Source organism: Botryllus schlosseri, chromosome 5, assembly GCF_051294905.1.
Source record: "Botryllus schlosseri isolate E-star chromosome 5, Bs_hap1, whole genome shotgun sequence".
NCBI classification, from domain to species: domain Eukaryota; kingdom Metazoa; phylum Chordata; class Ascidiacea; order Stolidobranchia; family Styelidae; genus Botryllus; species Botryllus schlosseri.
Window position 1 is genome coordinate 11,118,675 of NC_137240.1, and position 27,233 is coordinate 11,145,907.

The 27,233-nt window shown below is 41.5% G+C and overlaps 1 protein-coding gene across 8 annotated transcripts in view; it reads right to left on the reverse strand.

The window, feature by feature from the left end:
* Positions 1 to 13,243, reverse strand: part of LOC145439747 (uncharacterized) — a 39,127-nt gene extending 25,884 nt beyond the window's left edge. The window contains exons 1-15 of one of the 8 annotated variants that reach the window (XM_080317358.1): positions 13,089 to 13,243; positions 12,353 to 12,481; positions 11,538 to 11,660; positions 11,261 to 11,380; positions 11,075 to 11,194; positions 10,888 to 11,007; positions 10,701 to 10,820; positions 10,514 to 10,633; positions 10,324 to 10,443; positions 10,134 to 10,253; positions 9,950 to 10,069; positions 9,189 to 9,311; positions 8,082 to 8,258; positions 7,800 to 7,925; positions 5,880 to 6,048 (exon numbers count right to left, since the gene is read on the reverse strand). In XM_080317358.1, coding sequence (XP_080173484.1) covers positions 6,020 to 6,048; positions 7,800 to 7,925; positions 8,082 to 8,258; positions 9,189 to 9,311; positions 9,950 to 10,069; positions 10,134 to 10,253; positions 10,324 to 10,443; positions 10,514 to 10,633; positions 10,701 to 10,820; positions 10,888 to 11,007; positions 11,075 to 11,194; positions 11,261 to 11,380; positions 11,538 to 11,660; positions 12,353 to 12,481; positions 13,089 to 13,152 — 1,731 coding nt within the window. In that variant the 5' untranslated portion in view covers positions 13,153 to 13,243 and the 3' untranslated portion in view covers positions 5,880 to 6,019. Of the gene's footprint in view, positions 1 to 5,879; positions 6,049 to 7,799; positions 7,926 to 8,081; positions 8,259 to 9,188; positions 9,312 to 9,949; positions 10,070 to 10,133; positions 10,254 to 10,323; positions 10,444 to 10,513; positions 10,634 to 10,700; positions 10,821 to 10,887; positions 11,008 to 11,074; positions 11,195 to 11,260; positions 11,381 to 11,537; positions 11,661 to 12,352; positions 12,482 to 13,088 lie in introns of those variants that run through there. The other 7 variants (XM_080317363.1, XM_080317357.1, XM_080317359.1 and 4 more) reach the window with 7 other exon arrangements.
* Between the last annotated feature and the right edge of the window lie 13,990 nt (positions 13,244 to 27,233).

The window sequence follows — 27,233 nt, forward strand, 5'->3', positions numbered from 1 at the left end:
CTTATTGGATGGGCAGCCAGGCCCCTTTGGGGCCCTAGCTATGATTCGGAGTACTTTATGCTGTAGTTTCTGCAGTGGCTTGAGTGCAGTTTTACTGGCAGCCCCCCAACAGAGGATGCCATAATGTAACTTCGATTGGATTAAGGATTTAAAGAGTATCAGAAGAACCCATGCTGGCATGAAGCACCCAAGGCTGTAGAACAGGCCGCACTTCGGTGATAATTTAGTTTCTAGGGACTGAATATGACTCTTCCAGGACATGTTCGAGTCCAGTAAAACTCCGAGATATTTGGCATTATCTGTGTTGGAAACGGGTTGACCAGCGATATTAACGGTTAGATTATTTTTTGAATTTACTGTCAGCAATTGCGATTTATAGGCGTTTATGCAAAGGTTGTTCTGGGCCGTCCACTCATGGACTTTGGGCATTTGGTCACCAGTCAGGGCATCTAGCTCTGCCGTCGAAGATGCGGAAGAGAGGAGGTGAGTATCATCAGCGAACAGTGTGGTGTTCAATGAGGAGGTTTCAAAAATGTCGTTGACATATAGCGTGAAAAGGACCGGTCCAAGTACTGAGCCCTGGGGCACACCACAGGTCACCAGGTGAGGAGAGGACAAGGTGTCTGAGAACGCAACCATTTGTTGGCGTCCAGTGAGGTAACTTTTCATGAGCTCAAATTGTGGGCCCCGAAGTCCGTAACGCGCCAATTTCGAGATGAGAATTTTATGATCTACGAGGTCAAACGCTTTTTTTAGGTCGAGAAAAATGCTACATCACACATTTCGCTTCTCTGAGATATCATAATACTGTTCGGCCACTGTTAGGAGGGCATGAGCGGTTTGGTGTTTGTTTCGGAAGCCAAATTGTTGAGGGGAAATGACAGACATTTTGGCGAGGAATGAGGACAGGCGGGAGAGGAGCAACTTTTCGAATACAACCCCGATGCATGGGAGAACGGATATCGGACGGTAGTTGGTGACATTAGTTCTACCCCCAGCTTTGTGTAGGGGAGACCGGGGACAAATGTAACTAGGGGCAAATGTAACAATCGAACTCACCGCTAGTAGGGTGGATAAATCGCCTTGATATTTTGTGTGCGCATGTGGTAGTTATCTCTCCTAACATACCGGAAGTTACGTTGAGATACGACGCGACACTCCGAAATAATTTGAACAAAACGAAATTTCGGACACTTCAGTAAATCTTTTTGATCTGGAATAATTTGTTCAGACGAATAATACCTCAAGTGGTTACAACGTAATATATGTAGCTGGAAAAATGTTACCACAGTCTACCTTGATGATAGGAAAACTAGGACTTGCATCGCCGGAAAGGTACCATACTGAGACACTAATCATGGTCGAGCGTGTCAGGGGCAAACGTAACACTCTGTTACTTTTGCCCCGTTACAACATCTTTTCAATGCTGAATATCTTTGTTCATATCTTGTTATAGCCATTTATCTACTGCAGATGAATCTTGAAACAGCCAGAAGTTCAATACCAGAACAGATAATACCTTGTCATACCAATTCTAACATGATCATTTGTCGGAATGGCCATACAGCAGTGGTGATGTGAATCTTACGGTTCGGTTATTTCCGTGATTCTACCACCCTTTCTCATGTTGATCGACTTTTGGTGTGTCGACCTTCAATGGTCACTTAAGAACTTGCCCATGACTGAATCATCATCCTCTGACTTTGAGCATGGCCCAATTACATTTTCTCATTTGTTGTGAACAATTTATTCTAATTTCGTACAGAACAGGAGAATGCCATTAGCTTTGACTCTACAAAATGTTGTGTCCTCGTATTGCTACACTATCATCGGCTCATTCAACCAAAATATTTTGGCCAGGTCAGTTTCACACCTTCGCAGGTGACCCAATGCCCAACCCATAGTGCACGCTGAACAACAGCACCTTGGTAGAAGATGCCTAATATGTGTAGGGAGATGATGGAATGAATGTGGTTATGTACACTTTGAGCTCATGAAGAAGGCAGGAAGGGTGATATTGTATTTAAATGCCAAAATGTGATGGGGCGTAGCCTGGAAGCGTTCAAACTTCTATTTATTTAGTTTGATGCAATAATACAAGTTGTGGTCCCGTTTGCGTTGTTCATTTTGTTTGTTTTCACTTATAAATAACACTGTTATAATTGCCCCGCATGGGTGGTACAATTGCCCCTGGGTACGGGGCGATTGTAACATTTGAGCGGCGATTTTCGCAATCCAAAATTTCCATGATTGAGTGTTGATTGAGTTCCATTTTAGTTTCTATATAAACTATCGAGTTGTTGGCTTCCTTATATAAAACTTTGGAAATGAAATTTCCATGAAAACAACACGTAATGTTGCAAAATCCAAAAAGTGTTACAATTGTCCCCGGTCTCCCTTACTTTTAGGCTTGACAAACTGCTTTTTCAACAAACAAACAATCATGTCATCAGGTCATGTTAATATTTATGGAATAACTGAGAACGACATGAGTGTTCACTGTTCGTCATAGTCAATTATCTATTTATGCGCAGTATATAAGTAGAAAAATCTAAGATTTACTTCCTACCAAGTGAAATATTCAAGAGTATAAATAGAGTGAATTTAAGCTTTATTAGGGGTATAAATATTTGCTTTTCTATAGCCAATATAGCAAAACTAATGTAATATTCGTGATCAGCAACCTTGTAAACCCCAGAAACGGCTCTTGATGTTCTGCCAATTTTTTTTATTTCGTTGACCAGTGTAATCTTTAGAAGGATCCCCTTGCGAATCTAACCCCTGCGGGCAAAATGGAACTTGCGAAATCCTAGTATACAACGGCTGCAGTTGCGTCTGCAATCATGGGTATCAACACAAATGACAATTCTGCGAAGGTGAGACATATAAACCTTGCTATATTCAGTATGAATCAAGAATTGAAAATCTGCAACTCTTTGCTGAACAGTAGGCTACATGTACGTACACGAACATTCACTTATAGGGAAGTTCCTGCGCTGCTAGGCGGCAATTTTTCTGAGTGTTGTAGCCGTAGACGGTAAACTGCTAATACTACATGCTTGGCACCCATCAATCGAAATATAGGCGTGGCGTGAATACAATTAGGAATTGATAGAATTTTTCTTCAAAAGTCTTCAGTTTTCTTTGGAAAGTGATCGACAATGTCTACCCCACATAATTCGAATAGTGCCGTCTGGAAAGGAGACCCAGTTTTCTAGTGTGTGTTTGGAGTCATCGCGGAAATATATCTAATTATGATTACTTTATAGTTCATTTAATGTGACATTTACGCCTACACTGAGTCACTGATACCAAAAAAGTGTTCAGCTTGCGATATCTGTCTATAATGATTCTCGAGGAAAAGGCCGCGATAGCTCAGACATTTTGAATTGGTATTTCCAGCGACAAGCTTATAAATAGCGCAGTGTACATAATTGCAAGGACGTAGCCAGGGGGTCTCGTGGGTCGAGTTTGAGAACCACTGTCTCAGGTGGCGGACCGGTAACCTCGAGCCCTAATTAGTAGCCGTGCTCTATACGGTCCCTATGACAGTTTACATTGGCGATACCTCGTGTTGTTAACTCCCTTCAATGGCTGACCGTCTCGGCGAGCGGACTGTTTTCTGCTCTTTTATAATAATTACCGCCTTGACCGGCGACCGTACAAATGCGGTATTAAAATATAGTCTCATGGCCAAATATCGGTTCGTTCGAGACAGGGGCCAGGCACCTTTTTGGTCAAATGGAGTCATATTTGCAATTGTAATTCCCAGCAAGCCATAACAATCGCAATCAACTTTCAATCACACAATTGAAAGTTCTTTACATCTTTATACGATCGATTGAATTCATCGTCTGCACCATGTTTTATGTGTTTGTTGGTCACGCTCTTGACAATAATCGCCATGGGCTAGGAAAGACTAGCACTCGAAAATCGCTAATGAAATTGAATCGAATTCTTGTTGAGTGGAAAGAATCTGGTGAAATATTGATGAAATCGGTGAACCCGAAGACGTATCAAAGGAAAGAGACTTTCAAGCTGAGTCATGTGGATATAGTCTCTGAGTCTCTTCAATTATCTTATATACGATGGGGAATATTTCGCAAATCTCTCCGTTGCGCTGGATGACCTATTTGTGGATAACATGGACATAATATGGGCAAGGTCAAGCATGCAGCTGTTCGCTATACAACGCAGTATGCCGTGGACTCTCCTCTCAGTGATTTTATGACGACAAAATATTAGGGATGGTGTGAACCTCTGAAAGGTTCAGGTTCGTGTGAACGCGAACCTTTTTGAAAGGTTCTGTGTGAACGCGAACGTGAACCTCATGACGTCACGTGACGTCATATTGATGCTTTCAACCCTATATTTCGATGAAGTGATAGCCTATATTAATGTACTTGTTCGCGATACCTAGCGAGGAATCGGGCCACATAAATTCCACCATGCTGAAGTAGGCCTACATATTGACGTTTTAAACGTCGCTTAATGTATCATCTGAGACAATCAAATGATCCCATAAAATCAGTATCTTCCGTCGCTTTGCCAACAATTTCGACGAGGACTTGCCAGGGAATATAAGCTTACGCCTTAACTGTCTAGCCCAGACCGGACAGTGTATTCGGCATCTGGGTATTGCTACATGGATATTGAGCAGAGTGCAAAACGGGTTACTATACTTGCTACCGATATTACCACATTAACAACTTATACAGGTGTAGCCAACACCCCGATCGCACGGATTTGGCTTTTATGATAAGTAAACTTATGAAGTCAAGATTGACCCCGTACGCCTGCTAGATTTTTACATCAGAAAACGATATCAATCTCATTGATTGGTTGAATAAGCATCATTCGCTGACTACATGTAGTGTATTTCGCTCTTGGTGCTGTGTGATTGCAGGTCACAAGCTCACGCAGCAGAGAGTCATTAATAAATATTCACAAACGGAAAGCTGGATATTTCGAGAAAACTTTTGAGATTGTCAAGGTGTATGCTCGCTTAGTGTTGATTGTTTATGCTGCCAGCACCATGCATATAAAGTGGCCCGCAGTTGAAATGCAATAAATTTGAACGAAAGATGTTATAATGACGTGAAAATTGTAATATATGAAAAAGGTTCACAGTGCAGAACCTACCAAGGTTCTGTTGTGAACGCGAACCTCAAAATTTCCGAGGTTCACACACAGAACGCGAACGTGAACCTCACGTTCACACCATCCCTACAAAATATTTCAAGAACCACGTTCGAGCGTTCCGCTCCGTGCACTCGCGCGTACCAGATGTTGTTTTCGTCTGTAGAAAATATTGCCGAAAGAAATACAATTAAAAATATTTTAAGCAAGGGCCACGCTTTAAACTTGTTTGTTTTATATTGATTTAAGTTTTAAAAGTAGCCGAAGTTAGCAGGTCGACCATATCATGAATTGTACACTGGTTGGATCACATCGACAACTTCCTTCTTTTTCTTTTTCAAAGCGGAAGTGACTTCTTCACAGTAATGTGAGCTGCCAAGGTTTATTTATAACTCGTTTTGCGTTTATTGTAGACATAACGTGGCGTATACCCAACGCATGCCAATAGTCGGACCAGGTCCATAGTGTAGCACGATAACTAAGAACCTAAACCAAATGTAAAATGTATATTGTGCACTTTAGCAGCCCGGCAATTTATTTGTATCGAGTAAACGCTAGCTTGCATCTGTATGTTGCCTCCGTGTTAGCCCTGTCCCTTTACGCTATTTTGAATCATATCGAGACATCACACGTTGTTATTAATAAACGTCGCCAAACGAGCCGCGAAACGGCGTGCACCCTGACCGTCGCACTGTTCGTGATCCCTCCTATGGTATGCTTCGGCAAGGTGAAACGCGACATTACAATTGTGTTTATCTATATTGCACCATATAAAACAATAAATTGTTTTCAAATAAACGTTCATCGATTCATACAAGTAAGTGAACAAAAGAACGAAGGCGTCCGTTTTTTCACTGCGACGTCTGCTGTTTCACTTTCATCAAAACAGTGGGAAGTATCCGTTGCCACCTGAAAATAAATAACCATTTATTAGCGCTATATTTCCGCCAGACTTTATAAATGGTAATTATAATCTGAAGACATATACAATTGATATTCTCTGGGGGCGAAGCCGCTAAAGAATTCGACTTTCTTATAACTTTGAGCATGAACACTGAGCACTGTCGCCGTGACACAGTTTCACTAATCCAGCCGGCAACTTCACCATATTTAGAAGAGCCAGTTGATCTAACGGCAATCAATTCGTGGTGGAAAATTCCTACTAGCAACACAAATCGAAGTGTGGATGTCTTCTATGTTAGCAGTAGTTCCCAAACTTTTTGGACACGCCTTCCATGACAATAGTGGAGAATTTCGCGCCCCTTATCGCCATATCAAAAATATTATTAGTAAAAAGAGCAAAAAAATGTCTGTAATCCCAACGCATAGTTTAGTGGCATTTAAGGTTATGACTGTTGAGAGACCTTACAAACATGAAATTCTGACTAGAAAAAGGGCAATAATTACTGGAGGTAAATTGCGCGGAGCGAGAAAAGATTTATTGTTGAAAAATATGTCTGAAATAATTATGTTCAATGGTATAGCACGTAGAATCAACCTATTTTGGCGATTTGGGTGTCTAATACCTTCTATTTCTGGAATTGGGCTTGGCGCAAGCGTACCTGACAAGAAGCTAAATAAAAAATCAAACCCGTTTTAAGCCACTTCGATATAAATCCTCATTTCTACGACCCAAAGCGCATTTTCCACATTGCATATGGCACGACCTTGTAAGGTAATGAACTATTTTATTTTCCCATGACGTTGTGTCTTACTGCGCGATCTGCGCAGATGCTTGACAGACAGACCATGAGAGCATCAGTTAACACCCAAACGCATTCACCAGTAACTGCTAATTCAAAGACATATTCTGATCGGTACAAAGTCCGGTATCAGTCACAATCTGGCGTCGGTGTATGGATGGTACGTCGCAATTATGACATTTAAGATCGTCATATAATTCGGATTATTGCCGTTGTTAAACTCATTCCGAGTTCAAGAAATTCCATTTCTCTCAGACGGCTTCGCACCCCCCCCCCACACACACCCCTTCATCCGATGATTTCACGCCCCCCAGTTTGAGAACCACTTACGGATAGGCTATAAACTGTAACTAAAATCGCGTATTCAGCCGATTTCCATCTTAGCACATGGTGTAAATCAGGTAAACGACACTCTCTGGTACATGTTTTTATCACACCCATTCCAATGGGTGAAAGGAAGTCAGATACACTAATTCTTATGGGAATAATACACCCCAGGACTGAAGAGGGTAAATGTAGGTACCTGACTACCTGTAAACATAAATTACTGCCTCCTGGGATTAATTGATGTGTTTGACTCCTTATCTGCCATTGGAATGGTAATAGAAAGTACCGATGGCCTGGGTGGAACACTACGCTATGGCTATAAATACACATATTATTATTATTATTCACCCATGTGTTTACAGTGTACGACACATCGCATAAAATATGTGAGTGTGACAAACTGACAATGGGAGTGTAGAATGGATAAATGACCATCGAAATCTGCTGAACTAAACTGTGACAGCTCATGTAAAATATGATTATTGCGTTGTTATCGTGAACCCTATATGAGGACAAGCACGCGTAAGATAAATATCGTCCCTAATATTGCAAGTGCATTTCATTACTTATTCTCGGCTGCCAATCTATATCTATGTCGACAGCTATTAATTCAAAATGCAAACCACTTACAGTATCGTTCGTAGTCATGGCAACAGTTTCCGAATTTCATGCAGCTTTCGTCGCACGCACACGCGGCTCCGGCCGAGTAGAGACCGCATTTATTTTTGCATGAGGGAGGAGGAACCGTAACTATTTCTGCAAAGAAATGCGTATGTTATAGTTAACTATTACGTGGGGTCGCTCTTCCAAGTATCCTGTTGGAGAATTAACGACAAAACTCTGCATCGATATAAGATGATGAAGAAGTGTATGCCACTGCCAGGCAGTTGACCTAACGAGTACACATCATACCTTTGCAGTAAGGATCACTTCCGCTGAATGAGCCGCTATCGCGACATCGCCGGTTCAAGTTTCCGACCAGTATGTATCCATCGTCGCACTCATACGTGATGACAGACCCAACTGGATACGTCCTTTGCTGAGGGCGATATTTTCCATTCTCCGGAAACATGGGTACTGGGCAAGTTTCTAAACAGATTACACGACAGTGTGAAATCGGAAGTCAAGTGTTATACATGCGCGATGATACGTCCAGTATATCCATCCATACATCTATTGAACTGTATGCACCAGGGGTCGCCAACACGCGGCCCTCGAGGTCATATTTTGCGGCCGGCCGCCTGATTTGATATTTTTAAAGAACGCTAAGTAAGGCATTTTGAAATGGTGAAATTTCTCTTGTTTCCAACATCACTATTCCTCACTAGCGGACACGGCTTCAGCTATGGTAATAGCATTCTACGGAGAATGAATTGGCTAATATAAATTGACGTATATTGCCTTGACGTACAATGGCCCAGACAATGCCAAGACCAAGTCGTTTAGAAAACGTCTTGCGGCTTCCCCACAAGATCAAGCGTTACGGGGAAATAGTTTTCCAGCAAGTACCGTGTCCAGCTAACCTCAATATTGATTCTTTAGCCGCCGCTGAAAAGCGTTGTCATGTACCGTGCGCCGCTCATGGTTAAAAATATAATGAAAGTGATGTCAATGATATTTTTTTGTTGTAGGCTATTTGTATTTGTTCATTAAATAAGATATTATTTCTAATGTCGTAACCATGCCCAACGCCCATGTTAGAGAGCATAGCGCTGTACAGGTGTAAAGTGTTAAAAATGTGGCAGTTAATCTGTGTGGCCTATTTTATCTCGATGTTGAACTCATGCGACCCGCGGCCTGTACGAAATTTCAAAAGTGATCTGCAACCCCTGGTATACGCCATCTCCTATGATGCTAACCATGTCCAAATCTTTATAATAATATTTATATTATTATTCGTTAGTATTGTACGTATGCGATTCTTTCTCGGGTATAGTAGTACGTCATGAGCATATGGCGCATAATTGGACCATAACGATGACTTTCATGGCGCGCAATATCACGACAACAGAGACTTACGGCTACAAGCTCCGCTGTGTTCATCATGAGTATATCCATACACGCACTGGCAAACGGGCTGCCCGTTCACGACGACACACTTTGAATTGGGTGGGCAGTCGATTAAATCACATGGGTTGACCGCTGTGCAAAGGAAATTGGACAATTTTGAATAAATATGACAATACCAGGCATACATTATATCACTTTCCTATCAATTCGCAGTTGCACTAACTCCACTCCTAAATTTAGATTGAGTAGTTGTCAATTAGAACTGGACAAATGAAGTGTTTGGATATAGTTCAGTAAGTCTGACTAATTCGATTCCAATTCGAGTATTAAGCATCGAGTCGCATCGTAAGTATATGACGTCCGGATTTGCCATGACAAATCTCTGCCAGAATGCGGCCGTATGCTATTATATACGGAATCGAAGCACGGCCGTTGAATAACAAAGAGGTTGAACAGTAGAACACCCCTAGATTAGGCTTACTATACGGAATCGGTGAGTTATCTGGTCAGTGGTGTACGAGTTTCGAATAAACGTTAAAAGGGTGTACCGCGACGAAAAAGGTTGAAGAGCACTGTACTATTGCATAGCACTACTGAATTTACAGCACTACAATATCGAGAAAATATTCAATGTCATATATACCATCCCTTCAATGGCACACCTGGGTAGAAAAGGCATTGAGCACCCAGCAAGTCATAAACGTCATGTGCGTAGTAAAGAGTTACAAATGTTCAATTCCATGCTGAATATAGAAAGGCATATGTCTCACGTTTGCAGAATTTTCCGTTGCCTTGATAACCATGTTTGCAGACACATTTGTAGTGATAGTCACCTACGTCTTCACAGGTCGCGTGCCGGTGGCAGTCGTTAGAATCACAAGGATATATTTCTGAGAGCACGAATTAAAATAGTTATCACATCGGTATCAATAACGACGGAGAGATATGACGTACTTTTGCAGCGCTTCCCATTCCCCTGATAGCCCTTTTTGCACACACATTTGTAGCTGTAGTCTCCAACACTTTGACAATAGGCGTTTGGATGGCAGTCATTCGAGTCGCAAGGATCGATTTCTAAACACACAACGGAAGTTGTTACTGGCCCTGCGTTAATTCGAAAATAACCGCCATGTATTCGGCTTACTTTTACAAAATTTCCCATTGCCTTGGTATCCATCTTTGCACACGCATTTGTAATGGTAGTTGCCCACGTTTTGACAAGTTGCATATGCATGACAATCGTGTGCATCACAAGGATAAATTTCTAGACATAATAGTAACAATTTTCGTGAGTTTTCCTGTCAACACGAACAGTGGAGGCATATATTTCATACTTTTGCAGTACTTTCCATTGCCTTGGTATCCGTCATTGCAGACACATTTGTAACGATAGTCGCCTACGTTTTGACAAGTTGCATGTTCATGGCAATCATGTGCATCACAAGGGTAAATTTCTAGACAGAGTAACAATTTTCGTGAGTTTTCCTGTCAACACGAACAGTGGAGGGATATATTTCATACTTTTGCAGTACTTTCCATTGCCTTGATATCCGTCGTTGCAGACACATTTGTAACGATAGTCGCCTACGTTTTGACAAGTTGCATGTTCATGGCAATCGTGTGTATCACAGGGATAAATTTCTGTATAGAGTAACAATTTTCGTGAGATTTCCTGTCAATACGAACAGCGGAGGGATATATTTCATACTTTTGCAGTACTTTCCATTGCCTGTGTATCCTTCATTGCAGACACATTTGTAACGATAGTCGCCTACGTTTTGACAAGTCGCATGTTCATGGCAATCATGTGCATCACAAGGGTAAATTTCTAGACAGAGTATCAATTTTCGTGAGTTTTCCTGTCAACGCGAACAGTGGAGAGATATATTTCATACTTTTGCAGTACTTTCCATTGCCTTGATAGCCCTTTTTGCACACGCATTTGTAGCGGTAGTCGCCGACACTTTGACAATAGGCGTTTTGATGGCAGTCATTAGAGTCGCACGGATCTAGTTCTAAATATATAGTACAATTGTTGACAACACGTTCATTTTCAAATAATGAAGATCTAAACGGCTCACTTTTGCAAAACTTCCCGTCGCCTTGATATCCATCTTTGCATTCGCATTTGTAGTGATAATCGCCTACGCTTCGACACGTCGCGTATTGGTCGCAGTCGTTACCATCGCAAGGATCAATTTCTAGACACACAATAGTAAGCTTCTCACCTCACGCTGCACCGAAGACGAGCGGGCCAGGCTAGTTTGGCTCGATCCATAGATAATGTAATCGGATAGGTCACTTTCGGATCAGGTATTAGCGATGTTACGAAGAAATTACGAAGAAAAGGGCACTTACTCTTGCAGTACTCTCCATTGCCTTGGTAACCCTTCATGCACGTACACTTGTATTGATCATAGCCTACATCCTCGCATGTCGCGTATGCGTGGCAAGGATTGGAATCGCAAGGAGATGTTGTCACTGTAAATTGTAGTCCATGTGTTATTGATCAAGAGTGATGCATTGTGATCCGATATGTTTGCCGTTCCATAATCACTATACTATTAGTGGGAAAATCGTTAAGTGTCGGCAGTCATAATTGGATGAAGCTTGCTCAGATGCTCACGTATAACTTTTATACCTAGGAAGGTACTGATAGCCGGTTTGATAGGTCTCTGGGTAACGATAAAATATCTCCAATATCCCGCATAAACACCAAGTTTGCTATTTCTGGGTGTCGTACATTTTCGCCATGAACCTCGAAGTCATAGTTCAAGTCCAGCATTTGTAAGCCTTAAGCAGTCATTAGCCCATTGCGCAAGCTGCATCAAATCGTAGGACATACCATTGCACGATCAACCGCAAAATAGGTAGGGTACGCTAGTCTAGTCATTATAGACACACTAGTAGGGCTGGGCTAAATCGAGTACTTAGTGATACGATTTTAAATCGAGGCTTCGACTCCAATATTCGACGTGAAAACAGTATGGAAGATGTGGATTGTGGGAAGTTCAAATATGTATCTTTTATACTACCATAAATAATATGCTACCATAAATGATGCTAGTTTTATCCTTCTATCATCGCAGCGATAGCTGCACCGGCGGACTACATTTCAGAGATATGGAAACGTTTCCACTTCCAATTCGCAGTGTGTTCTGTTCAAAACGAACCTGGTGGTTGATAACCGTCATTGCACATTGCAGAGTAGTCCGAGCAACACCCCAGCCTGATGAGGTTGCAGAGAGGTCCACACGAGCAGTCACTGAACGAGGTCTGGCCACATCGACCATAGCAGGTCCCTGAAATCATCAAAACTTTTGTCAAGAATCCGTCACATGGCCAACGCTTGTATGCGAGTCATTTTGATGTTAAAGTATATAAGCCATAGATATAGTTATTATAGAGAAGAGGGGTCGTTGCGACTCCTCTTGGTTTCACAAGTTAAGTCGCGTAATGTGAAAGCAGGTTGAAATCACTGTTAGACACGTTTCCAACGGCACCAATGGCATCTTCAATTTTGGACTAGGACGTTGCGACCGTATTCGCTTTCACTATGCTTCACGGTCGATATTCGCGGCGTCACGCATTAATTTCCTCATTTCGATCCTGACCTCCCTATGATTCCAAGACAGAGATAGGCGTATAAAGGGAAATTATTAGATACCAATCAAGAACGATGAAACACACTGACAATGTTCATTGGACTGGTATGAACCACTGAAACGGTAATGGGATTTGCTGCCAGACATGATTGAAATGTCGTTGTGAAATCGTATGTGTTCGTAGAGTTTCGAAAGAAAATTACACAGTGCGATGGTATTGTAACATGACTGACATAGCATGGGTCATTTTGAAAAGGGGAAGTCTGAGAGCCATGAGGTCGAAAAGGCGTTAGGTTAAACTTACCCGAATATGAGGCATCTACGCTTGCGCCCAATACCGCGATTCCGAAAATCAGAATCAACTTCATGATGATATTGGCTTACGGAAACACAGCTGATATCAAGAAAATCAAACCACATCGATCCTAACCAAATCGGACACATATATAGGCCTTGCGAGGCAATACGACCCTTGCCTTCGGCATGGGATTCGCGACATTTGCATGAAAACAATTTAATTGGCCTCAGGTAATCAACGAAAGATTATCCTTCGACATATACAGGTAATAATTAAAGTGGAAACTATGAAATGTGTTGCGCTTTCGGTCGATGGTGACGGTCGCTCTTGGTACGTCCAGGTCTTTTTTGTAACTTGGATAAAGGCTATCTCGTCTGAGAAAGTACCGAGGAAAATCTTGAGTGATTGACGCTTCAAGGATTTATGGAAAGCTTGTTGTACGTTGCATATGATTTGGGGATGTGAAGATAATCTCACACTACATGGAATAAGTTCCGAACTTGATGCGTTTATCTAGTAATAAAACTGTATAGCCTCCAGAACGGATTGATGAAGTGTATTCCTTGCCAATATACGGTACATGATGTTCGGTTATCATGACGTTACCACAAAATCGCAATACCTAAAACGTCGGTGTCTGAAGACAGATATTCCAAGTCGAATGTGCAAAGATAGTTGGCTCCTGAACGTAACTTTATAATCTCCACCAATCACTCATTATAATACAGAGAAACCTGAGGTTTGATCGAAAGATTTGATCAATATTTTCTGCGTTGGTAAGCATTGAAGTTCAATTGTTCATGTCCCATGTCACATATTTTTCAGATTCGCCGTGGAGTATTATCGATAATTACGACGGTTTTAGTATTTATCGGTCAAATTTAAACGCTTTTCGACCATAATTTTCAGATTTCGGATTGTCACAGGCTCAAAATCATGCTCGGAAAAATTCCCCGTTCGATCGAACATTTTCTAATCCGGTATTTTCGTACACTATCGCGATAACACATGCTCGAGTCATACGTTGTCACAAATCAAAGGTAAACAGAATATCTGTTGACTTCAGGCGATGAAATTGTAGTATCGTCGCTATTGTTTCGATGAGGTGAGAAATGTATCTCTAATTGTACACAGACCAGTAATAATCGCACTTAATAACCGACATGGTCTTAAATATATATCTAGTCTAGACTGTTGGTCGGTTACCTTTAGGATAGAAATAGCCATTCGATTAGATTTTCCATCACGTATACACCCAACCGAGTGTCACAAATTCCGTTTCATCCCTGACATGACGATGATAACATAACCAGTTTCATTACACTTATGCTGAAGTATTTATGAAGTCCTAGACCGGACTAGTTATTCTCAACGTCCGACAGCGATCCGAAAACTTATCTATGAAAACTACATCCATAGTGTTTTAAGAAAGCAACGTCGAAATTTCCCCGGTCGTAGCTTACCATGTGGTTGATGTTGTCGACTTTAACACAAGATTGACTAATGCGATTCGGTATCTGGTAACACCAGTAAATGTTACAGCTTGCAACAACAGGCCTATAGCGCAGGGGCGGAAAACTTCTCCAGCCAGCATGCCGGATAAAGGAAAATGAAGTACTTGGCGGCCGGATCCCTAAATCGACACAGTAATCGAGTATATATATCCACATATACAAGGAATAAATCGTATATCATGAGAATTTTAGGTTGAAAGCATAGACACCCAAAACAGTATTAAATGAATTTATTAACGTGATGTACTTCAATAGCGGCGGAGATAGCGTAGCGGTGACGATAAGCGCCTACCGCCCGGGCGGCCCGGGTTCGATTTGGAGGTTATTCTGGGCTCTTCTTCCCCGCGTCGTTGTTCTTACGGTGACATAGAATAGAATGGAGACTAATATCGAAAAGGAACTGTGACGTCGGGCACTAAGCCGAGGTGGATGCCAGTTTAAGATACTGCAACTGCAACCGCAACTGCCACTACAAATATTCATTCGGTATCCTCCTATCTGTTCATTACTTCTCATTGTGTCTTATCTCATTGTACAATGTGTGTGTCTTGTTCAGATGAAAATATAATCTGACGATTATTGAATTATTGAATATCTGTTGAAGTCCATGAGATCTGTGATCGATCAACGTTGTCGACAAGGTCTTTAAACTCTTGTTGCATGTCGGACTTAGAAACCCTTGGTAAAGACAGCACGTGAGCATCAGTTAGATCGGAACGAAGCTTTGTCTGTAGTGTGCATTCTCCTGCTCGAAAATGTTGGCTCGCAATTGTATGTAGACCCGAACACAACAAGTAGTTTCATGGCCACCTTTCTCCAGCCGCGGGTCACATTATCACGTAAAACCGGAAACTCTCTGCGAGTCACTTAAAATCCCTTCGCGGGCCGTATCTTGCCCTCCCCTGCTGTAGCGCGTGTGCAACGATGAATTTTCAATTTTAACACATGGGAGTCAGACGTCCATGTCTTACTGCGAGAAACTCAGCTTAATTTATGAAATTACGGAATGAGTATTATCCCCTGATAATTTCCCCTCTAATTTCGACGTGGTATACAACTATACATTGTGGGACTGTGGCGGTTACGAAACTAGACATTCTAAAAATCGTGAATTATCAGCAATCCAATTTTCCCACTCTTGTTGCAAGATATTCTGGCCATAACTGTAACACACGCGATTCGTTGTTCAAAAATAAAGGATAGCCGATATGAGGACATCAGAGCACGCAGTAGTTCCCGGGACCCAATTGCTTGGTAAAATAATGTGTGATAGTCACAAGCACGATTTTGACATTCAAGGCGAAATCTGAACAGTTGCGACTAATAAATAGTAATTAGACCTCCCTATATTGCATCACACAGCGTGAGCCAATATACGTGGAGCTAACCTCAAAATATTTTCAGATGCATATGTGATCTCGAAAGCTCATTCTCGAAGGCACACAAGTGAACATAAATGAGGAAATACACCGCGTTTTGACCGCAATCAGGTCACAGTCAGAATGTCCGAGAACACACTTATCTCATACGTCACAATCACTCGAAAAACGCGATGTCAACAAGCTTAAGATTACGCGATCGCAACAATACCATGCTATTAGTCTCCGGATAGAATAAAATAACCAAAAACGTTCCTGAATCACCGAAGAAAAATATTATTTCATGAAAATAATAGTGTACGTTTCGTTTCAAGGCTACGAAGGACCATAGCCGCAGGATTCAATCAATCAATCAATCAATCAATCAATCAATCAATCAGGTTTAATAATATTTTCATCGTTTCAAAACATCACAAGACTGCGATACAATGAAAAGATAGGAAGGTGTCGAAACAACTTGGAGTAGCCTTTAAGATCAGACACCCACCTTAGCCTATAGGCGAAGTAAATAAGAGGCACGCACACTGAATGAAAAGTAATGCAGAAAATATAAGACTTGCTGTCCATCATCTAAGTCAGCGGTTCCCAACCTTTTTGGACATGCGCATCCCTTGGCGATGGTCAAAAAAAATTGCGCCCCTCCCTGACCCCAGCCCCTGCACATATCGTCACTTTAAAAAGAGCACATCATCTAACGCAGAGGTGGGCAACCTTTTTGCTAATCACGGCCGCATTTCAATTACTTATGTAGCCTAAGGCCGCATTCCAGGGCATGGCTGTATTGAACTAACTGGACGCAAAATACTTATGTTAAACTGTCCATTGTCCATATCCATTCCCGGTGAACTCCGGACGATTCTACATTTCACAACGACCTATTGTACGCATCGAAATCGTGAGTGACAATGTTATGAATAGTTGCTGGGACAGCATATTGGCCCGCAGAGCGCGACAATTATTCAGATTCACGAATGAATTCCGCAATAAATAGTAGCAGTATCACATTTATCCTTTCTCAGCCCATGTGATCAGATTCACTGGTAGAGTTGATGAAGGGAGTGCTTTCGAAAATTTAGGGCAAGTTATAAAGGATAATGCATCTTCGGGTGGGCCAATTATTATTAGTCACTTTGTTGAATGCTGTTATTTCTTGACCCACACCCCCATCAGCAGGCCGTGTTATTTTTGGCATTTCAGGAGCCAGATGCCAAAACTGCCTAAAATAAAAATTTGAAAATGCCAAAAATAAGCAATTTTTGGCATATGCCAAAAATAACACGGCCTGCCAAATAGTGTATTTTGTTCATGGTGTTGTGTTAACAGGACCGCGTTACAAGCGAGAAGAGCGTTTCTGAAAGGCAGGTTTCCTAATCTGGGTCCTGCCCATCCATTAGGGGTGAAAGCATGGTGTCCTAAATGGTGTGGGCACCGCGAGATTGAACGGCTGACTACATTTGGCTTACGTCATACTTTCCATTTGTCCAAAGGCAATTTTACGATCAGTTTTGACCGGCTTGTCGAGCGCTAAATTTGATGAAACGGGTATCAATGAGAAGCTGCCGCAGTGCAAATTAATAAAATATAAATTATATTCTGCTCATGGAACTGGAACCCCCAAAATCAACCACGATTTTTGCATTGTGATCGAGTTGAACATTGTGACCCAACAAACTGAGCTGCATAGTCTCGTTTTGCCAGACAGTCTTGTTGCGTCAATGTTCTTAAACAAGCTAACCTTCGCAGGACTCTTCGATGCGAGTTGGTAATATTAAAGCCACCTGAAGTGACAAAAGTCCTCCAAAAATATATCGGTAGACTGAAGGAGAAATGATAGTCGGGCTACTGAATAGAATGTGTTGAGAGACAACACAGGAAACTCCTGGAAAAGGATCGGGAACAAAATTCTTTCCGCGATGAGATCGATGGCACTGGTGAAGTGATCTCTTTTCATGATGCATGGAAGCCGGTTCGGCCCTCCAAAGATTTTGAAGCTCTGAAAACCTTTTGTGGATGACTGGCAACATTCTTTCCCTCAACGGCTACTGTTAAAGCCGATATTTCCCAAATTCGCTGGGCGAGAAATGAATTTAGGAGAAACTTAGCAGACCTGAGTTTGGATGCACTGTTACAGTGCAAACGATTTAAGTCTATCCAACAGCTGTAACAATCAGCTGTTGAGCGTGTTTGTTAGGCTTTTCTTTCTTTTTTTTTGCTTATTGGCACCGATTCCGATGGATACTGCACATTTTGTGGTTTCGTTTGATATTAGTAACCTATGAAATCGTTAGGTTTTTTCTTCTTCTTATTGTTTGTTGGCACTGATTATACGTGGATGCTGCACATTTTGTGGTGTCTTTTGACAAACTAGCCCAAATAAAGCGTTTTTGTGACTAATTCGAGGCTGAAACTATCTATTTCGAGGACGATGCCAAAACTGCCAAAAATAAAAATCGAAAAATGCCAAAAATAAGTTATTTTTGGCAGTTTTGGCATATGCCAAAAATAACACGGCCTGCCCATCAGGGTTGTCGATTGTATGGAAATAGCGGAAATATATTGAATGTACCATGTACCATAAACAAATTTCTTTCGTGAGGAGCACACGATTCCGATTCCGGCTCGGATTGAGAAGGTCGCCTCTATATTAAAATCGAAAAATGAAGTCGTGTTAAATTGCGCGGAGCGCGAAGAAAATTTCAAGATTAATTAAAATCTCTCAAATTCGGGAGTGAATTCGTAATTTCAATTTGCATGTCGACGGTCGCCAATACATACTAATTGAATTAGGTGTTGACGGCCGCACAAATTCCCTTCTACGGCCGCAGGTTTCCCATCATTGATCTAATAGTCTACATATGGTATATCTTACGCCAAGTTTGAATCCGCATTCCAGTTGTTGAGTCTTTTACATTCCTGACAAATTTCCCCAAACTTGTTTGAAAATAACAAAAGACATTGACAACAGGACATCAATTTATTTCCAGGTAGGTTGTACTGAGACTATAATCCTAATGCTGGTAGTGACTACAGAGAGCACGGCGTCGTTCTGTCCAGCCATGCTAAATTTTATCAGTTTTGGAATTGGATTAAATTGTCTTGATTTAGGATAGCGTAATTGAGGGCGAAACCGGGCAACCCATATTGCATCCAAGTCTGTCTTAGGAAGTGCAGTTCGCCAGTTATTAACAACAGCTACCCAGTGCACCGAGCTTTAGCCTACTACCAAAGCTATGAAGTAATGAATGACTTACACGTTGGGATTTCTCTATATCCTCAAGGAATATCGTAAATTTGCTCAAATGAAGTTAAAATCAGCCTATACTCCGTAGTGCGCGACTGCTTGAGTTTGAATTTGGCAAGCTTTCTTGAATACAAAATAAGTTTCATCTTCAACAATCGTCTTTTCAGAATGGTTGTGAAACACATGTTTAGTCTCGATTTAAAAATACTTTGTCAATTGGTCGCGCCCCCCTGAGAGCCTCCTGCGCCCCCCAGGTTAAGAACCACTGATCTAAATAAACATATTTTTTACCAGATGCACCTTCAACTTCACTGATAATGGCTAATGCTAGTTCAGGTTTTAAAATACCATATGGGCAGTGGGCGCGCTGCATATGTACGTATAACGGAGTTGAATGGTACTATTTCGTCAAATCGTATCTAAATATAGATATACATCTGTTGATTTCAAAGGAATTTCATGCTGGTGACGTCATATTTTGTGATACGATTGTTGATATACAATGTTCTTTCCAATTCTCTACTAGTTGCTGACGATTACCCCTGACGAGTGTCAGCCGAAAATATTCGGGTTCATTTCAATATGAATATACTATTTAATTGTATATTGAAGTTCTGTACCTCCAAGAAGCTCTTCAAAGGAATTCGTGTTTGACCCCAAAGACAACAATATATAATCATTAAGGCGATTTTTTTTTTACCTAAAAAACGGAAAATTTTGACCTAAAAAATCTAAATTTTGATCTTTTTTGACCTAAAAAAACTGAAATTTGACCAAATTTTGACCTCACGTATGCAAATTAGGTGTTTCCGCACATAATGTTAAAATTGTACTACTTATTTTCATTTCTGGTTAGAACTGTCTGTCCTTATAAAGTAGATTGGCCTGAAGAAACGTTTTTGGCTTAAAGACTGACAAATATTTACATAAAAAAACTAGTATTTTAACGAAATCTGGCCAAAAACGTGGCCTGCGATGTCAGACTTTACGGCTTGCGATCTGATTTGAGATTTCGGCAGACGGCTTAGTGAAGCATTTTGAAATTCTGAAATTGATTTTAGTTTCAAAATACCGTTGTTATTGTTGTTCAAATATTGCTATGGCATCAGCATTCCATCGGGGGAAAATCCCCTGATATGAATGAACATATTGCCTTGCAACAATGCCCAGACACTGCTAAGACCGAGACTCTTAGAAACCGTCTCGGCGCTTCCCCACAAGTTCAAACAATACCAGGTGATAGTCATTCAGTTAGTACTGCGTCTCGTCAGCCCCAAGATCGATTCCTTAGTAGCTTAAAGGCGTTTTCAGGTCACGAGGAGGTCATAGATATCCAGAATGACCACATAGCAAAGACGAAACACAAAGATTGTTCTGCAACAAACTTCGGGCTTAGCATGGCCTCCCCGTGCTCGACGCTAGCTTCTCACGCTATTTGCCAGCTGCTAATTTTCCCTTCTACGTTGGAGTGCGAGCAAGGATTTTCGTGACTATCAAGTCGAAGAAACGAAACCGACTTGTTTCGCCCATCCTGACTTCAGATGCGCTGTGAGCAAACGTATGTCACGCATCGACCAGCGAGTGGAAAATAAACAAATGCAGCCATCGCATTGAATAAATTGACTTTCGTTGTTTATTGTTATTTCATTATGTTGTTCTTCTTGTGACTGGTGGTAGAAAAACAATTCCATGCATCCCATCAACCCTGGCTGTTAATGCCTAGTTTAATAGAATTTGTTATTACCCCTCGCACAGGTCAAATACGTGATTATTACGTCATAAATGATGGAAACATCTTTCGGCCGCCTTCAGCGCGCGTAATTTATGTAGGTGGTACGCGAACACTGCGTAAAACCTCGAAATGGTACGTGGGTGGAAAAAGGTTGGGAACCACTGGCTTACGCGGATGACATGGCGAGGAGTACCCTAACTTAACTTCCAACACTTGGGTTAGAATTTTGGAGTCTAGCTAGGCCGGACTTGAACATGCAGCTGGGGATTATACCACTACATTATTTCGCCACGCTGCGAAAGCATGGTTGAAATCAACGGCACCAATTGCCTCTTCAATTTTGGACTAGGACGTTGCGACCTTATGGGCTTTCACTACTTCACAATCGATATTCGCGTCGTCACGCCCTAATTTCCTTCCGAATTGGCTCAATTTTTAAGAGATTTTAATTGTACTTGAAAAATTTCCTCACGTTTCATGAGATTCCAGGCGACTGGAGTCTTCGATTTTAATGTAATAGTGTCCTTGCAATTTGAACCCCACAGTCAATATACGAACCGCATGCAGAGGGAAGTAATTTAGCACATGAAGAAATACCTATTTGAAATCGTGTGCGTCTCATATAATAAAAATTCTGGTACGTTTGGGCGATTCCAATATATTTTGACTATACTGACGTAGGGTAAAGAAATAACAACATGCAATAAAGTGATTAATGACAATCGGCCCACCCGAAGATGCATCATGATTAATTAATTTTCCCTTAATCTTCAAAGACACCCCTTCCATCAGCTATACCGGTATTTCTGATTACATGATCGAAGAAAGGATAAATATTTGGTGGTAATCTATACCGGACTTGTGTGAGTTTTGGGAATGGTATGCATGAAGTGGACTGTCTTAGAAAGGGGCTTTCCTTTACCTCCAGGAGTGTTGTTTTTCATCCCCTGGCGGCCCCAGACAACGAAGCGCTGTTTTTAGTCCTGCATGTCACTGATCTATATAGGTTTTATAGTATGACTGTTTGTCCAGCAGCTTGTGGACCGATAACGCCGAGCTATGAATTTACTTCCTCGTTTTGTCGTTGATAATTATGGTCATCTTTGTGAGTATTGTCGTTGGCAATCCGAATTATTATAAACGTGCACGTAGTTGCACGTATAGTTGCACGTAGTGGTGGCCAACCTGCGGTCGTAGAAGGGTATTTGTGCGGCCGTGGACTCGTAATTCAAGAAGTATGTGTTTGGCGGCCGTCAACATGCAATTTGAATTTACGAATTGACTACCGATTTCTTGAGAGATTTTAATTAATCAAGATATTTTCTTCGCGCTGCGCGCGATTCGATGTGACTTCATTTTTCGATTTTAATATAGTAGCGCCCTTTGCAATCAGAGCCCACAGTACAGATTCGAACAGCAGAGGATAATGATGCGCCTCATATATAAATATCAACTCGGAATCGTGTGCTCCTCCATCATATACCGACAATCCTGATGGTAGGTCAAGAAATAACAGCACACAACAGAGTGACTAATAACAATTGGCCCACCCGAAGATGCATCATCATTTATAACTTTCCCTAAATCTTCGAAAACACCCCTTCCGTCAACTCTACCGGTGAATCTGATCACATGGGCTGCGAAAGGATTAATGTTTGATAGTAATATGTAAAATTACTAATATTAATGACGAAATTCATTAGTCAATCTGAAAAGTTTTTCGCGCTTCGCGCGATTGTGATCAAATCCCATGACGTGACCAGCGACCGCTCGCGATTTCGGTGCATATAATATGCCTATATATTAGGGATGGTGCGAACGTGAGGTTCACGTTCGCGTTCCGTGTGTGAACCTCGGAAATTTAGAGGTTCGCGTTCACAACAGAACCTTGGTAGGTTCTGTACTGTGAACCTTTTTCACAATTTTCATTTCATTACAACACCTTTGGTTCATAATTATTGCATTTCAACTGCGCGCCACTCTATGCATGGTGCTGGCAGCATTAAAAATCAACACTAAACGAGATGCACCTTGACAATCTCAGAAGTTTTACTTGCTTTGTTACAAAAGTTTGCTTGAAATATCCAGCTTTCCGTTTGTGAATATTTAGTGACTCTTTGTTGTGGGTTTGACCCGCAATCACACTACATCATGAGCGAAATTCGTAGTCAGCGAATGATTCTTATTCAACCAATCAATGAGATTGATATCGTTTTCTGATGAAAAATAATCTTGCAGGCGTACGGGGTCGATCTTGACTCCATATCTTTACTGCATCATTAAAATTAAATCCGTGCGATTGAGGTGTTGGCTACTGCTGTATAGCGTATAACTTGTTAATGGGGTAATATTTAAAGCAAGTATAGAAAGCCGTTTTACACTCAGCTCAATATCAATCTAGCGATACTCAGACGCCGAATTCATTGTCCGGTCTGGTATAGACCGTTGAGGCGTAAGCTTATATTCCCTGGTAAGTCCTCGTCGAAATTGTTGGCAAAGCGACGAAAGATATTGATTTCATGGGAGTATTATACCCTTTAAATGCCTCAGTTGATACATTTAGCGACGTTTAAAGCGCCAATATGTACTTTGGCATTATGGCATTATGTGGCCAGAGTCGTCGCTAAGTATCGTGTATAATTGTACATTAATATAGGCCATCACTTCATTGAAAGATAGGGTTGGAATTAGTAATGTGACGTCACGTGACGTCATGAGGTTCACGTTCGTGTTCACACAGAACCTTTCAAAAAGGTTCGCGTTCACACGAACCTGAACCTTTCAGAGGTTCACACCATCCCTGCTATATATGATTAAATAGATTAGTCCTGAGTTCACCGGAAATGGACATAGAAATGGACATGTGTATTTGGCGTCCAGCTAGTTCATTACGACCATGCTTTGTCAGTAGTACTGCCGATTTCGGCAGATCTAATCCGCAGACCACGGACCTGCAGAACTCATGCACTTTCAGACCACAAGCCCTTACTAACATATACGGGGAAAATAAATTTTGCCACCGAAAGTGCATGGGCCTGGTACAGGTCCGTGAAGACCAAAAAAATCAAAATTTGTCTCAACATGTTTGTTGTGTCTTGTGCTCCTAGCTCATGGTCAAGGCGATTACTGTAATGTTCTGAGTGACTGTGACTATACAGCATGGCCCAACGTTAAAATGATTTTAATAGTGACGCACGGCTGAATCTAAACTTCAGAATTCAATGTTGGAATCGGATTAGGTTTGGATATGTATTTAGAAATACAAAAGGTCTGGATTTGGGTATGAAGTTATGAATGGATATTTTACAGACTCCACACACAAAGCATGCATCTGACTTACCTGTGTCGCCTTTGCACATAACATGCAAATCCCAAGTATAAAGATTATCTTCATTTTCGCTTCGACATGCACGCACGCCGCACGGTCGCATGCCCTAAACAATCACAAAACTGAAAGAAGGTGAAGACTTAAAAGCACTTTCAGATTATACGATAAAATACCGACTTTGCTTTGCAGTTGACAATACATCCTTTTATTTCGACTTTGAGGCGTACTTCAAATGCCCACGGAAATTTTCTACCGCTACATTACGATTTGCGGTCGCACACAATGCTGTTATAGCGTACCAACTAGGGATGGTGCGAAAGACTCAGATAATTCAGACGTCCGTGTTCGAAATCGAAATTTGACAGGTTCTACCCTATGAACATTTTTTGTGAAATATCAGCTTTTTTCCAGTAACCTTAACATCAAAGATTGCAACTGTACCGCGATGGTACAGCACAGGCAATGCCGTGCAGTAGCAGCGTTCTCTATGTCTGATGACATAGAAATGGTATAGCCTATTTGCTTGGAACTAGCATTGTGATGTCACGTGACGCCATACATTCGTGTTCACAAAGAACCTATATAACAATAGTTAGTGTTCAGATCGAATCTTTTAGGTGCTCGCATCATCAATGTATGTATGGTTCACGCCGGTACACTACGTGTAGATTTTTCAATTTGCAAACTTTTCAAAAATGTCATCGTTTATAGCAAAATATCGACATGAGCATCTTTATGGCTGTCATGTTACATTGATGGGAACGAATGCCTCATAAATACTGCATGCAGCATCATAACCCGTCCGGGCATAATCGTGTGTTGTATTGTATGTCCGGATATGAGTAATGCAAATCAACTTGACAGTGTTGGAAGTGGATACGCTGCCACCTAATAATTTTGGATCAGTGCTTCAAGATTGATACCCAGCACATTCCATACATTGGTCGGTCGACAGCGATGTTCCGGTAACTGCAAATATTTGTATTTTTTTTTGGCTGGTTCTTTTGCTCATGCTACTGTTCGAACATATCTAGGCTTAGGCTACCATATGTCCTCTTTTAGGACTATTTGTACCCTTTTCGCAAGAAAAGTGAATGGGCATCCGAGGATGCTTCAAAATGCCCAAATGTTCTCTTTTTTTGGCATTTTGAGTTAGTTAGTTGCTTACTTTCAACAAGACTTTTAGGCAAGACTTTATATTTATTTCCTAAAATCACTGCAGCAATAAATCATGCTGGATTGATGGTATAAAAAAAGGTTTTTCAACAAGGAAATGTCTATTCGTCCGGTCCGGTCCGGCACCGGAGGAATAGACTAGACACTTTCTTATGCTCTTCGTCCGGAAGACCTGTCAGCCGCCCCACTTGTTAGTATCCCTGAATTAGACACCTATATATATGTAGCAGACACCAGCAGTTGAGGGGTCACTGATAAGCGGCACGGCGTCAGACGTGATGGATCACATAGCGGCGGTTTCGTACGTCATGATCTTACTTTGGAGCGCTGACTCGAGTACTGATTTTTTTCTAATAAATGCACGAGATCTGCATTCACGGCGGCCACCGACTTCCAAGCTGATTAAAGAGTGGTATTGGAGGGGGCGCTAGCTATTGCGCATTTGATGGCTGGCGATTGCACACCAGACACGACAAATAATTTTAGAGGATATAAGGGACAGATCAGTGACCAGACCAGGGTAGCGAATAAATGACAGTCAACCGAGGCCTGTAAAAAGCTTCACATTGTCCCAACGGTCCGTACTGGGACACATGAGCATGTGACACTTCAGCATTCGACAATTGGGCATGCGACACTTGAAAATGAATTTGTGTTTGGGGCCGGGTAAGGTTAAATTAGGGGTTAAGATATATATAAGGGTTAATATCAGGATTATGGTGGGGGTTAGGGTAGGTTTTGGGGTTGTAAAGCCACACGCCAAAATAACGCATGCTGATCTGTCGTTTTTCATTGTGTAACATGCCCATGAACAGTTACGCGCACTGTGCCCGACGAATGGTTTGAGAAATTATTCGTCCGGTACCGGACGAATCATAGCCACTGCCTTTCAACAAATTACCGTTCCAGCCCTACCTTCTTGCTTGCCATTGCAAACATTGTTTGATGTTCTCTATAACATCTGTGACTTTTTACGCGCGAGGATGCGTCGCTATTTTTCTGACGCAAGTGGGAACTTAACAGAGCTATTGGTTTGATCAGTTTCGAGTATCCCGCCGGTTGTATATAATTTCAGTGATATTTCGTGTAAACCAGGGGCGTCTAACATACGGCCCGCGGGCCGCATCCGGCCCGCCGAGCGGTTTCATCCGGCCCGCGAAGCAATTCCGAGATTTTAAGTAACAATACTATCATTAAATAATCCCACAATATGGCAATTGTCGAGCATGCTCATACGCCGCATTATAACTATCAGACAGCGGCGTTCTGGTTTCACTGTAGTCTCCATTAGGAGCAAGTCGGTGGTATTGACACCCAATTCCAAGAAGGCAAATGGGCTCACCGAATTCAGACTTTTATAGATATATGGATCAAAATGTAGTTATTCACAGAAGCGAAAACGCCACTACGAAACCGTTATATGCCGGCTACATGGAGACTGGAACAGTTACACAAAATATAATTAAAATATGCGTGGTCGCACCACGTTTATAATATTTCTCACAATACACACGCAGGGCTAACGCGAGAGCAAAGAAAGCATAGAAATATGCAAACTCATATCGTCGTTAGAGCCACTATATTTAACCAGCCGATTACCCTATTTTGCCAATTACGTTATTTCCAAATCACGGTGTGACTATAGAATAGAATCCATGTGATCCTATATATAATGTAATACAATATTACGTATATAGGCTTGATAATAACGTAGTCAAATGAAAAACAAGGGCTTGGAATCATTTGATTGGTCTGGCCCGCGAGCTGTCTGAAGGTTTGAA